This window comes from Castor canadensis, chromosome 7 (assembly GCF_047511655.1).
Source record: "Castor canadensis chromosome 7, mCasCan1.hap1v2, whole genome shotgun sequence".
Taxonomy (NCBI): domain Eukaryota; kingdom Metazoa; phylum Chordata; class Mammalia; order Rodentia; family Castoridae; genus Castor; species Castor canadensis.
Window position 1 is genome coordinate 159,268,971 of NC_133392.1, and position 13,729 is coordinate 159,282,699.

The 13,729-nt window shown below is 49.0% G+C and overlaps 1 protein-coding gene across 4 annotated transcripts in view; it reads left to right on the plus strand.

Moving 5' to 3' along the window:
• Positions 1-13,729, plus strand: part of Nphp4 (nephrocystin 4) — a 120,441-nt gene that overhangs the window by 95,038 nt on the left and 11,674 nt on the right. For 3 of the 4 annotated variants that reach the window (XM_074081512.1, XM_074081515.1, XM_074081513.1), the window contains 4 exons: positions 3,022-3,230; positions 7,199-7,425; positions 7,578-7,764; positions 8,515-8,598. In XM_074081512.1, the coding sequence (XP_073937613.1) occupies positions 3,022-3,230; positions 7,199-7,425; positions 7,578-7,764; positions 8,515-8,598 (707 nt within the window). The remainder of the gene's footprint in view (positions 1-3,021; positions 3,231-7,198; positions 7,426-7,577; positions 7,765-8,514; positions 8,599-13,729) is intronic. The other variant, XM_074081514.1, reaches the window with a different exon arrangement.

Genomic DNA, 13,729 nt, shown 5'->3' on the forward strand with positions numbered 1-13,729 from the left:
TAAGGCAAAAGCCTGTGTGCAGGGTGTTGTTCATAGCCCTCAGTGTCTGGGGCAGATGGTATCTGTGTCCAGCTTGAGGCCCTTGACAATGGTCCTGGGGATCTGCCTGCCCTGATGACCCACCTTGTTCCCTTGGGCTGCACCTTAGGCTGTGCTATTTCATAGGAAAATGGGGATCGCACCAGTGCTGTTGTATCTTAAGCTGATTGTACAGGGGAGGAAGACATGAGGAAAAGGTCAAGGCAGACATAGACTGATTTTTAAAAGTGAACTTGAGATTGCCTGTTGGTTTTCCTAACTGATTATAGAACTTGAGAAAGACTTGGGTTTGGTCTGCCAGTGCAGATGCTCTGAAGTCTTTCTGTCCCCTTAAAACTGAAGATCCCACAGATTCGAATGCAAACTTTTGTCATTTGAAGTGAAAGTGGGAAGTGCTCCCAGAAGTAGTGTTTTCCCAGATGTGGTAGTCTGTCTTTTGTGAATCTCAAACTGCTGCTTGCTGCCTTGTGTGGACATTCTGTGACTCTGTTGGTCTTGAACTGGGGCTCTGGGAGGGAATCCCAGAGTTATGGCTTATTAGAGTTGGGTAGGGCCTTTGAGCACCATCTTGTAAGGCCTGGGCTCCCACACATCTAGACTAGGCAGAATTGTACTTTCTTTCAGGGAGATCCATGATTCAGACTTGTTGAAAGTCTGTTCTAGGCTAGCCTCCTCATTTAACATCAGATACATTGAGGCAAGGGAAGTCAGGCAACTTGGTCAGCAAGGTGAGGGTAGACTAGAGCCTGATTTCCTGCCTGGGTTCAGTGCATCTTCATCCCCAGAGGGTCCCTGTGACCACTAAGAGTGATGGATAGCCAGTATACCAGCAGGGGTAGGCCGAGGCTGTTCATGAAACTCGGTCCTTATGCTGAGGTCGATGCTCATCTGTTTACCTGTTTGGAGAAGGACCGCTGGCGTCAGGCCCTATGGCCCCTTCCCTGAACAGAAGCGGGGATAGAGGGATCCGTGAGAGAGCCCATCTTACACGGGCTCTGAAACAAAGGTATACAAAATTTTTGAGAAGGTTCTAGGTGCTTTCTGCCTCTTAGCAGGTGTGATCTGCATTTTACACTGAAACTTCAGCGCTGGTCCCGGGGTCAGGAAGGCATCTGTTGAAGTGACACATGCTGGACCTCTTTTTTTTTTTAATTGTTTTATTCATATGTGCATGCAAGGCTTGGGTCATTTCTCCCCCCTGCCCCCACCCCCTCCCGCCCCCTCCCTCTCCCCCCACCCCCTCAATACCCAGCAGAAACTATTTTGCCCTTATCTCTAATTTTGTTGAAGAGAGAGTATAAGCAATAATAGAAAGGAACAAGGGTTTTTGCTGGTTGAGATAAGGATAGCTATACAGGGCATTGACTCTCATTGATTTCCTGTGCATGTGTGTTACCGTCTAAGTTAATTCTTTTTGATCTCACCTTTTCTCTAGTTCCTGGTCCCCTTCTCCTATTGGCCTCAGTTGCTTTTAAGGTATCTGCTTTAGTTTCTCTGCGTTAAGGGCAACAAATGCTAGCTAGTTTTTTAGGTGTCTTACCTATCCTCACCCCTTCCTTGTGTGCTCTTGCTTTTATCATGTGCTCATAGTCCAATCCCCTTGTTGTGTTTGCCCTTGATCTAATGTCCACATATGAGGGAGAACATACGATTTTTGGTCTTTTGGGCCAGGCTAACCTCACTCAGAATGATGTTCTCCAATTCCATCCATTTACCAGGGAATGATAACATGCTGGAACTCTTGAGCTTGCCTTTAACCCTATCTGGGTGGCTGCTCCTACCCTGGTTCTTCCACTTGGGCTGAGCCATGAGTGGCTCCGATCTGATTCCAGCTGGGCTTGCTTTCTCCTCACGTCATGCCCTGACACCACGAAGTGCTCTTTTGGGTCAGTCCTTTAAGACATCTTAACTAGCTGTGGTATCTGAAAACCAATTAAATGGCTTTAAAACAGAGTGATGATGTAGAACTTGGAAATAGCGCACGTTTCCTTGTGACAGAGGGAGTGGTGGGTGAGTAGGGGAGGAAAACATTTTGCCCATATGGAGCACGTCAGCAAGACTGATGTTTGAGAGCCCATGCTGGTGACAGTTTCCCTGGGAAATTCTGGTGGTGCCTGTGAGGTGGGAGTCCCAGGTCCTATGTTGGGGTGCCCCTTTCACTTGCTCTGCCTGAACTGGGTGACTGTTAGGGAACCTCATGTGTGAACTTGTGACATGGCCTTGTCACTGAGCATAGTCCCACTGATACCTTTAGTCCAGTTCTGTGGGAAGGAGGGACAGGTAGCTTCCCTCCTGCCTGTGGTGCCTGGCCCAGTTCAGTTTTTGCTTTTCTGCTAAACGGTTCTTACTGGGTTCAGGGTTTGAATAGAAGTACCCCAAAGGAGACTGGCTGCTCTAGGTCTCAGGTACCCCAGGGGCAGCTGGGAGCAGCATTGAAGCCAGGCCTGGTCTGAACTCCCTCTGCCTCTGACAGGTAGGGAGACTTCCAGCCAAGGGGCACAGCCCACAGAGCCCCAGTTCCTCATCTGAACTTTGGGCCTGTGACACCCACACACAGGGTTGAGTTGAAGATCCAGTGTTGTGATGCACCCGAGAGGTGTTTGCCCTGCAGACGGGGCTCCCTGGGAGGCTGCTTCTGAGCTGAGGGCACAGTCCTGGGTAAGGACATTGGTGGGCCCTTTAAATTCTGAGCACATGAGTTTTCCCTGGAAAATAATGTGTGACTAACTCAGCAAATCTAATGACTAGAATCAGAATTCCTTTGATTTGAGAGGAACCCCTGAGTTCAACTTAAACCCTCCCTACAAAAGAAGGAACTGGTCTGTGAGGTTGCCATCTTTATCAGCATCTTAGAATTACATAGATTGAACCTACCAAAAAACCCATGGAACGCCATGCCAGAACAAAGTGGGCCCAATCACTGAGTGCTCATAGAGCACAGTCTCCACACGCCGACCCCGACCCCTTCCTTGACTCTTTAAGCAGGAAAAAATGTGGTCCAAGCACAGAAGCTGGCTGATGTGGACAGTGAGTTGGCTGCCATTTTGCTGACCCATACTCGAGCTGGCCAGGGCCCCCGGCACATGGACCATGAGGCTGATACTGTCCGCAGACGCAAGCTGGAGAGGATGAGGTCTGTGCGCCTGCAGGAGTCCAGAGGGGAGCCCAGTGGCCGCAGGATGAACATGCTGGTAAGGGTCTGCCACCACACCAGTCTGCGGAGTCTCCCTGTGAGACCAAGGAGTTGCAAGCTGTCTCACCTTCCTCCCAAATCCTAATTTCAGGAAAGGACAGAATTGGACTTTTGAGCCACCAGGAGCAATTTTCAGGTTGGAATTCTCAAGAGAGGTTTTAAGGAAAGCTGATTGGTTCATGCTGGTGGAATGGCTCAAGTGGTAGAACACCTGAGTTCGAGCCCCCAGTACTGCCAAAATAAAAACAAATACTGGTTCTTGAGCTAAGTATGGTGATGTAGGATCGTAATCCCAGTACCTGGGAGGCTGGAGCAGGAGGATCATGAGTTCAAGGCCAACCTGCACTACACTGTAAGTTCCAGACCAGCCTGGGCTACATAGTGAGACCCTGTCTTAGAAAAAACAACAAACACCACCCCTGACTCCCAAAGAAAAGCTTGTTCTTTGGCTTTGCTGGAGATTGATTCCAGCTGGTTTTTGGGTGCTCAGAGTCTGTGTTTTTAAGAAGGCTGCAGGTGCTTTTGGTCCACGGTTTTGGGGGCTAGAGATTTGGTGTCTTGGGTGTCAGTGTGGTCACTTTCAGCACTAGACTTCCCCTTTTCTGACTGTGCATCTGAATAGATCCTTCAATGAGAGAATGGTTGTGCCTCATGGCTTCACAGAGGAAAGGGGCCCAGGGACGTTGGGAACGAGCACTCAGGGTTCCTGTCATAGTAAGGCTAGCAGGTGTCTGGATCTACACAGCCACAGCTGCTGCCTCTGAGGACCTCTAGGCAAAGCCTGTGTCAGCCGGGGCTGCTTGGCCTTTGCTGGGGCCAGGCCCGTGGTGTGTCCAGGGATGGAGAAGCTTTGGCCCCCACCCACAGACTGGAGATTGAGTGGGGAAGGCAGAGAACAAGTCAGTTTAGATTGATGGGGAAGGGAAGAAGGCCCAGCAAGAGGACACAGAGTGAGGCCTGCATGAGCCCACGGGTGGGTGGGATGGAGTGAGGACAAAGGAGAGGCAGTGTGATCAGGCTCTAGTGGGGCTTCTGCTGCCTCTGTGCACACTATCCCTCTCGCTACCATGCAGGCTGTGGATGGCTTTGGTTCTGGCAGCTGTCATAGGTTCCCAAGAGTGGGAGGCCTGGCACATAGCAAGTCCTCAGTGGGATAGCCATGGTGTTGTGTTGCCCTTACTACCAGTGTGGCCAGTTCCCTCTTGTGTGCTGTGCCAGAGAAAGCTGCAACCCAGAGCCCTTGTTTGGGACACAGCAATGGGTTTGGAAGTTAATGGATCACTGAATACAAGAAAATTCTCCACCATGATGTTCTGGGTTGACAGTCTGCAGATTTTTTTGTTTTTTATTTTTTTGAGGTACTAGAGTTTGAACTTAGGGCCTCACACTTGCTAGGAAAGTGTTCTATCACTTCGGCCACCAACCCTTTTTGCTTCACTTATTTTATGAATAGAGTCTTGCATCTATGCTCAGTCCAGGCTGAACTATGATCCTCCTATTTATGCTTCCTGCCTAGCTGGAATGGCAGGCAAGTACTGCCATACCATCTTTTATTGGTTGAGAAGGGGTTTTATAAACTTTTGGCCTCAGCTGGCCTTGAACTGCTATCCCCCCAATCTCTGCCTCCTGAGTAGCTATGACTACAAGCAAGAGCCACCGCACCCTGTAGAGCCTACAGAATTTTGCGGGGAAAGTAATTTGATCTGTCAAGTATGTGGAGATTCCTTTAGCTTTTAGAGCCTTCACGACCATCTTTTAGAGAAACGATCACAGCCTATGCTCAGAAAGAGAACTTCAGTGGTGCTACTATTGAGCTGGCTCGCCATGCCCCTGCCTAGTCCTCAGTATGTATTCTAAGTTCCTTGACTCCTAGGACAGTCTCAGGCACTGAAGGTTGGGCACCAGGGAAGTGAACAACTCTGGACTTTTCTTCCCCCCCCCAGAGTTGTTTATGCAGCAGTCTGCATTGGCTGGAGGGAGAGGAGACTGGTCAGGAGGCCATGTGTCACAGGGCTTCTTGGCAGAAAGGTCATATGGCTTGTAGGCAGGGAGCAAATACTAGGGAGCCTGAAACCTGCCTGATGCCCAACTCTTGCAGTGTCTGGGCACAGTTGGTCCCTCTGTGCATCACCTTCCTCATGGGGTCACTTAGCTTGCTGGGTACTCCGTACTCAGGATATCGGCTGTAGTGACTGTAGTCACTGTAGTGACTGCAGTAGACTTGCATATGTGAATCTGCAGGCTGTATGGAGACCACCTTCTCTATGGAGCCTAGGTTGGGAAGAAGGGCTCCTAGGTGGGCCTCCTTGGGAGAGACCTTGGTGGGTTGCAGCAAACAGAAAACCTAGCACACAGCGGCCTGCAACAGTGGGTGCTTCCTGGCCCAGCTAACCACTGCAGGCTTAGCAGCTGTCCCGAACCACTGTGCCTTTTGATGTAGCACTTGCACAGTTCCAGGGTGGTGCCGACTTTGGGCAGGTCCTCCCCACCGTCTCCAGCTCCCCAGGTGACATACCAGTAGCTCCAGGCTTGTGGCCAAGTGACTAGTTCCAAGGTTTGTGTTGTCATATCATGCCAGGTGCTAAGGAAGAGAGAACTTTGCTTTCCAGAAGTTCCAGCAAGTGACTCATGGTCTCGCTGCTGTGACTGGGTAACATGCCCATCCCTGAGTCATTATTGGGACCTTGATGGGACATGCTGACTGCTGGGGACTGAGAAGCCCCATAGATACCTTCACCATCTGTCTGGGCTTTGAACTGAACAAGAAATAAGCTATGAGTCCAGCCGATGGAGGCTAAAATGTCACCTCTGATTTACGGAGATAGGAGCGGGCAAGACAGTGCCCCTCACCACTCTAGGTTCCATCAAGACCCCGGGAGACTGAGGAATGGCCCTGTTTGTGTCCTGCCTGGGAAAGCCAGTCTCATTGGTCAGTCTTGTGCCCAGCTGCAAGTGGCCATTCCCTAAAGCCTGCTACTGTGTTGTTCTAGGGACTGCTTCATGGTGGGCAGATAGGTGCGGTTCCTCTACTCGGTAGTCAAAACAGTGCACTGTGCCAGTTGCAGGGTTGAAAAGCCACTCCTTTCTGTCCTTCATCCTAACACATGGCTCATGCTGTGGGTCATTGTGCCCAACTGGCAGCTCCACTGTGCAGACAGATTCTAGTGCTCAGACGCCCGGGGAGGCCTCTGTGCCCTCCGACTCCAGCTCCCTGGGAGTGCTTGGGCATTGGAAAGCCAGGATCAAAATCATTTAAGAAGAAATCACAATTTCTCCTCCCTTTCTGCTGTCTCAGCCTCCTCAGTGCTGGGTAGGAGGCTTGTAGGTCCTGGCTAAGTGGATCTTGGGGTAATTGCAACCCAGGGCTTCCTGGCATGAAAGAGGCCCTTTCTAGGCTTTTGGTCTTGTAAAACAGCTTTTTAATGTAAAGTCCACTAGAAAACAAGCCATAAATCACGCCTATGTTGAAGCCCCCTGACTCTCAGGGCACGTGAGGCAGGAAGTGGCAAGCCTTGCCAAGGCTGGTTGTTGGAGTGAGAGGGGATCTGGATGCTGGGATCGGCACACTGACACATCTCACTCCTGTTGGATATCCCCCTTCTGTGGTTATCGATAGGTTCTTGACATCTCCTGGAGACCTCAGCAGAGCCCTGTCACTAGGGCTTAGTTTTGTAGCTGTTCTTTATTTGAATTAGTTCCCCCTGACTGAAGTGGGTCTCAGGAACATGCAGGGCAGATCCTCTGTGGGGGTCTGTGTAGACTTCCCCATGGAGGGGGAGATATGCCCTGTTTCCTGTTCCCCCAGAGTGAGGGTGGACCGGTTTCCCCACCACATGGTCAAGGAAGGGGGAGGTGATTTTCTAGAAGAATCTTGGTATCCTAGGGGAGTGCAGGTCAGCAAATCAAGCCCCACAGGGAGGAGCATGTGCCTGACCTTCCACCCAGGTGGCTTCTCATGTCTGGCAGGCCCAGCAGAGTGTCCGTGCACAGCACTCGAGGGATCTGCAAGTCATCAACGCCTACCGGGAGCGCACTAAAGCCGAGAGCATTGCCAGTGTGCTGAGCCTGGCCATCACCACACAGCGCACACTCTATGCCGCGCCGGGCACAGCTGAGTTCTTCGAGTTTGCGCTTAAAAACCCCTACAACATGCAGCACACAGTGACCATCGAGATTGACAACCCTGAGCTCAGGTGAGAGCTGCCCAATCCCCGCCCAATTCTGTGCAATTGGAGCTGCATGTCCGGTGAGCTGTTGACACCTGTCCCCTCCTGAGACAGCTCTGGGGTGGCGTGATGCCTCCCCTCACAGCATGGGTCCTTACCACTGGTCCCCTTCCTTCTAGCATCATCCTAGACAGTCAAGAGTGGAGGTTCTTCAAAGATGCCGCTGGCCTGCACACGCCGCTAGAGGAAGACATGTTCCACCTGCATGGAAGCCTGGCCCCCCAGCTCTACTTGCGCCCCCGGGAGACTACCCACATCCCCTTCAAGTACCAGAGCTTCTCTGCAGGCCCACCAGCTCCAACACAGGTGCTGGGTGCAGGCACAACAGGGAATTTCATCTGGCTAATTGATGAAAGGGGATCCTGCTTTTGCAGCATCCCCATCTGTAGCGAGGCTCAGTCCTCATTTGCCCCCTTGTTGTTCAGAAAGTGCTTGGACCCTGTGCTTGGCAAGGCAGTCCAGATCCTTCTTTTCCCACCTGGCAGGTGTCGGGGCAGGCTGAGCGGGCTCCTCTCTTTGTAAGCCTGGAGAGTCAATGGGTTGAAGGCCCTAGCATTTCACTCTCTCCAGTCTCTGGTTGGCCCCTTCTCTCTGCATCATGTGCTTCTCTACATAGAACCAACATGGAGGGGCTGGGAATGCACACGCCAGATGTGCTTGTGGTGATGGTGGCAGTGTGGGGGGGCACACGGATTTCAGGCTCTCACTGACCTCAGGAGCAGTTCTGTAGGATGATGATCGTTACGTATGAGGGTTTGGAACTCCTAGAGGCTCTCAGGCATCAGGCTGGCTCCAAACAGGCCATAGGGAAGTGGCCAAGACCAGACCTTGGCTCTTTCCAGGCAGAGATGTGGACCATTCCAGATCTGCTCTTCAATGAGCTCATAACAGCCTTGCTTCCTGTCTTGTGGGTGAGGCTGTTCAGTGACCCCTGCCGTCCACAGGCTGGCTTGAGAGTAAACAGGGTGACACCCAGGAGCTCTTAGCCCCAAGTGTCAGAATGCTGGTCACTCACTGAAACTACCTTCTGACCCTGTACTAATCCGTTTCTCATAGGCCTCTGCCGAGCTGACTTCTGAGAAGAGCACGGACACTCGGTCACCTGGGAAGTGGAGTGCCATGCCCACAAAACATGCCAAGGTAAAGGGAGCAGAGGAAGACGGCCATTGTCCCATGGCCTTGCAGTGAGTGTTTCCAGACTGACTGAGCCAAGTGTGTTGTTAGTTCCCTGGAGCTCATTTACCGTGACCTCCCTCTCTGCTCTCCTGGAGGGAAGGGGTCAGGTAGGACAGGGGCCTGAAGGCACCTTTCTTTATGTTCCAGCAGGACAGTGACAGCTGTGGCCAGACTCTGGCACAGCTTATGTGGTGTCCAGTGTGGACATGGTTCCCTGGCAACTTGTCTTTGTGCAGCTCCAACTCTGGGCATGAAGCCTGTGGTCCTGGTGGCTTTGCCACTGAAGCACATGAAGCACAGCTGTCATGGCATCCGACCACTTCATGAACCTCACCCCCCTCATCATTCCCTGCGTGTGTGTGTGTGTGTGTGTGTGTGTCTGTATATGAGATGGAAGGAGAGGTCCTTCCTGGAAATAAGAGTTAACCCTTAGCACCTTCCTTCCCCAAGGCTGTGTTTGTAAGGTATGCACCTATCAACAGCCTGCTGGTAGATCATTCTTAGGAGTACCTGAGGCACTATCCTTTTATGGGAATTTCTGAAGTGATTTTTTTGGGGTGGTGGTGGTGGTGGTGATAGACAAATGTCATTTTGTTAATTTGAAAGTAAAAAACAAACTTTAGTTTCCCTTGCTGTCCTAAGGACTAAGTTGAGTGCAGTCCTGACTGGAGGCAGCCCAAGGGCCATTTTCCTGAGTTGTACTGTGGCCACAGTCCCAACCCCTGTGCCCACAATGCCCCATAGCCAGTGAAAGCTTGCTTTATTTTATTTACATATGGGGCCAGGTCTTTGCCTTTACGGGAAGAATTATGTCTCTGTTCTTTATTTCATACTGTGGACTAAATCTGGTGTGGGAGTTTCCTTCCATGTGTGGGAAGTCCCAGCCATCCCATCCTTGTTCCAGAACTGGTGGGAGGAATACTTTTCTCCACCTGCTGCAAGTGAATTGACAGTCAACAGACAGATCCATGGGGCAGAGATGAGGTTCATTCTCACATGCCCCCAGGAAGCTTGCTGAGTTCCCAGAGACATGGCTTCATACACCAACTGAGCAGCAGGGTGAGGGCCTGGCTGCTGTGGGAGGGTGGAGAAGACTCTGGGTTTTTTGATATTAAGGGACTGGACAGTCTGTCTCCTTGCTGGTTAATGGCAGCTGTGTTTTCAGGAGGCTTAACTTAGACAAGGGAAGTTCAAATAAGGTTTCAGATGTTTTCTTTTAAAATAATCTTTCTGTCAAAATGATCCCTTCACATGAAGTTGGACTTTTGTGGGGGAAATCCCCAGAATTTCATTAGTTTACCCATAGTTGCTCTTTATGTATTTATTCTAATAGATAAGAAGTTTTAAAAATCCTGCCCACATACCCTCATCACTGCCTGAATTTACACAAGTCCCCAGCATTGTCTGGTGCATAGGCTTCTCACTGATATTGTCAGCCTTTTAGGGTTAAGGTCCCTGTCCCCATTGCTGGAGTTGCCGTGAGTGTGGGCTGCCCGAGTCACCGTGGAGGCCACGTTGGTTAGTTGTCTGAATGGCTGTGCTTGGGTGTTGATGGCTTGGTATGTCCATTACAAGCTTTCTACCCACCATCCTGAGGGCCATGGCCTGTGCCTGTTACTCCATCAGGTGGAAAATGGAGAAATTCCCATCCTCTAATTGGACTTGGGATTTGTCTGTAAACAGGAACTTGCTCTGTTGGCATTTTGGCCATCCTGAACCATACTTTGTCCTGTAAGGTCAAGAGAAATGTCAGATTCATTTCCTCTATTTATCAAGTTTCAGAACAGCTAGTGATGGCCTGGAAATCTGACAGCTGGGGTTTTTGGCATCTCATTGTGAACTCATGGGTTTTGTATTTAGATCGCATTCTAGGCAGGCATTACTCTTTAGATGCTAAAACTGTTCTCCCATCTTTACCAAGTTAACTCCTCTGCCTTTAGAATTTTTTGAAGTAGTGTCAAACCTACAGAAAATCTGTAAGAATCCTCAGATATAATTAACCCCAGTTTCCCAGTTAGTTAGTCCCCTCCCCTCCCCTCTTCTCCCCTCCCCTCATTTCCTCTATATGTCTTCTGAACAATTTGAGAGTGAGTTATCATCTAACGCCCCTATGCCATGAACCTTAGTGCTCATCTCTCTGAGCATGTGGAACTGTGAAAATCAGGAACTTGCCATTGAGGTGATCTTGTCAGAGGCCCCATTCACATTCCTCTGATGTCCCATGGCTCAGTCGTTTACCAACCCAGGCTTCCAGAGCCCTGGCCAATCCTGGTTGGCTTGCCACCATCCTCTGCTCTCTGGCTGTGGGTGTGCTGAGCGTCCAGGCCAGTCATCCTGTGCAGTGCTCTCAGTGTGGCTTGTCTAGTGTGTGCTTGTGACTAGACACAAGCTGTGCTCTTGGAGGAGGAACACAATAGGTGTTCTTTTGTTCTTCTCAGAATACCACACCGGGAGGAACACAATGTCAATTTGTCTTGTTACTGATAATGTTAACTTTTTCATTTAATTAAGATGACCCCTTGCCAAACTTCATCCCTGTAAAATTTATTAAGTATTTTTCCTTTGTAATTAGAAAGTAATGAGTAAGTATTTCAGTATATTGTCAGGAGATACTTTGAGACCATGTAGATATCCTGTTCTTCCTCAAGGTTGTACCAGTAGCTCCTAGTGCTTGCTGGTTGTCTTGCCTAAATCAGTGTTGGTGCGCCCGGTGATCTGCCAGTCATGCCTTTATCCTGCATTTGTGATTGCACTCACTTCTCCATCCCTTTGTTCCCCTGTGTTCTATTGACTATGACTTTTTGCTTGATTCACTTTGTTGCTCTCCTTGTTGATTTTGTTGTTCACAGTCATCTTGTAGCTCCTGTCTTGTGGACATTTCCTTGTTGCCTGGTACAACCAGGAGCTCCAGGCTCATTTTGCATTTCCCTGTCCCATTTCAGAAATCGGCCATTTAGCTACAGCTCCTTTTAGCTGTGCAATGCAGAATGAAGCTTAGAAATCAAGGTCTGCAGGCCAGGCACTCTCATTGCTACTGGCTGTCACTGCTACTTAGCAGAGACCAGGAGTGTATATGCCTGTACGCACACACTTGTACATATCATGGATGTATGACATGTAGAAATCTGTGTGTGGTTGAAGACCCTGGCCTCACACCACTTTCCCCAACACTAGTCACCACAGGGCTTGTTCCTGCTGTCTTTCCACATGTCCATCATGTCCATTTCTGCTGGCAAAAGCCCAGCTCCTGTTCTCTTCAATATGTTTACTTATTGGCCTCACTCTCTTGAGTAGAGCCACTCTGCTGTCCACATGGTCAAAGCTCTTTGACCCAATGCCACTGGTCATATCAGCTGTGTATTTCAGAACAAGGCCTCCATGGGGTAAGACTTCTGAGAGGCACTTCTCCAATCCTGGTGGTCCCGGCTTTCAAACTTAACTGAGAAGATTCTCCTTTGGTGGTTACACCTCCAACTTGATGTTCGGCAAGACTTGCTTGTTTCCAGTACAGTTTAGCTTTAAAAAATTAGCTAAGAACATTGACAGAAGTCTGAAATCAAACTGTAAAACATGACTATTCAGGAAGATCTTCCTTCATGCCTGCCTTCCCCCATTCTCTGCCACGTGCACTTGCAATGTGTTACATCAGCCATTCAGATGAATACCTCTTGGACAAGTAAGTTTTTTAGCAAGTAACTTATTTATTTATTTTAAAGACTAGCCAAGTGCAGTAGTGAGCAGGGGGAAGTGTAAAATAAGGACTTGTATCTGTAACTGTCAGATATCTCAATCAATTGAGATAACTCACTACCTTCAGACCAGCCACAAGTAACTTTTTTTTTTAAATTTTATTATTCATATGTGCATACAAGGCTGGGGTCATTTCTCCCCCCTGCCCCCACCCCCTCCCTTACCACCCACTCCGCCCCCTCCCTCTCCCCCCACCCCCTCAATACCCAGCAGAAACTATTTTGCCCTTATTTCTAATTTTGTTGTAGAGAGAGTATAAGCAATAATAGGAAGGAACAAGGGTTTTTGCTGGTTGGGATAAGGATAGCTATACAGGGAGTTGACTCACATTAATTTCCTGTGCGTGTGTGTTACCTTCTAGGTTAATTCTTTTTGAACTAACCTTTTCTCTAGTTCCTGGTCCCCTTTCCTATTGGCCTCAGTTGCTTTTAAGGTATCTGCTTTAGTTTCTCTGCGTTAAGGGTAACAAATGCTAGCAAATTTTTTAGGTGTCTTACCTATCCTCACCCCTCCCTTGTGTGCTCTCGCTTTTATCATCTGCTCAAAGTCCAATCCCCTTGTTGTGTTACCCTTGATCTAATGTCCACATATGAGGGAGAACATACGATTTTTGGTCTTTTGGGCCAGGCTAACCTCACTCAGAATGATGTTCTCCAATTCCATCCATTTACCAGCAAATGATAACATTTCGTTCTTCTTCATGGCTGCATAAAATTCCATTGTGTATAGATACCACATTTTCTTGATCCATTCGTCAGTGGTGGGGCATCTTGGCTGTTTCCATAACTTGGCTATTGTGAATGGTGCTGCAATAAACATGGGTGTGCAGGTGCCTCTGGAGTAACCTGTGTCACATTGTTTTGGGTATATCCCCAAGAGTGGTATTGCTGGATCAAATGGTAGATCAATGTTTAGCTTTTTGAGTAGCCTCCAAATTTTTTTCCAGAGTGGTTGTACTAGTTTACATTCCCACCAACAGTGTAAGAGGGTTCCTTTTTCCCCGCATCCTGGCCAACACCTGTTGTTGGTGGTGTTGCTAATGATGGCTATTCTAACAGGGGTGAGGTGGAATCTTAGTGTGGTTTTAATTTGCATTTCCTTTATTGCTAGAGATGGTGAGCATTTTTTCATGTGTTTTTTGGCCATTTGAATTTCTTCTTTTGAGAAAGTTCTGTTTAGTTCACTTGCCCATTTCTTTATTGGTTCAGTAGTTTTGGGAGAATTTAGTTTTTTAAGTTCCCTATATATTCTGGTTATCAGGCCTTTGTCTGATGTATAGCTGGCAAATATTTTCTCCCACTCTGTGGGTGATCCCTTCAGTTTAGAGACCATTTCTTCTGATGAA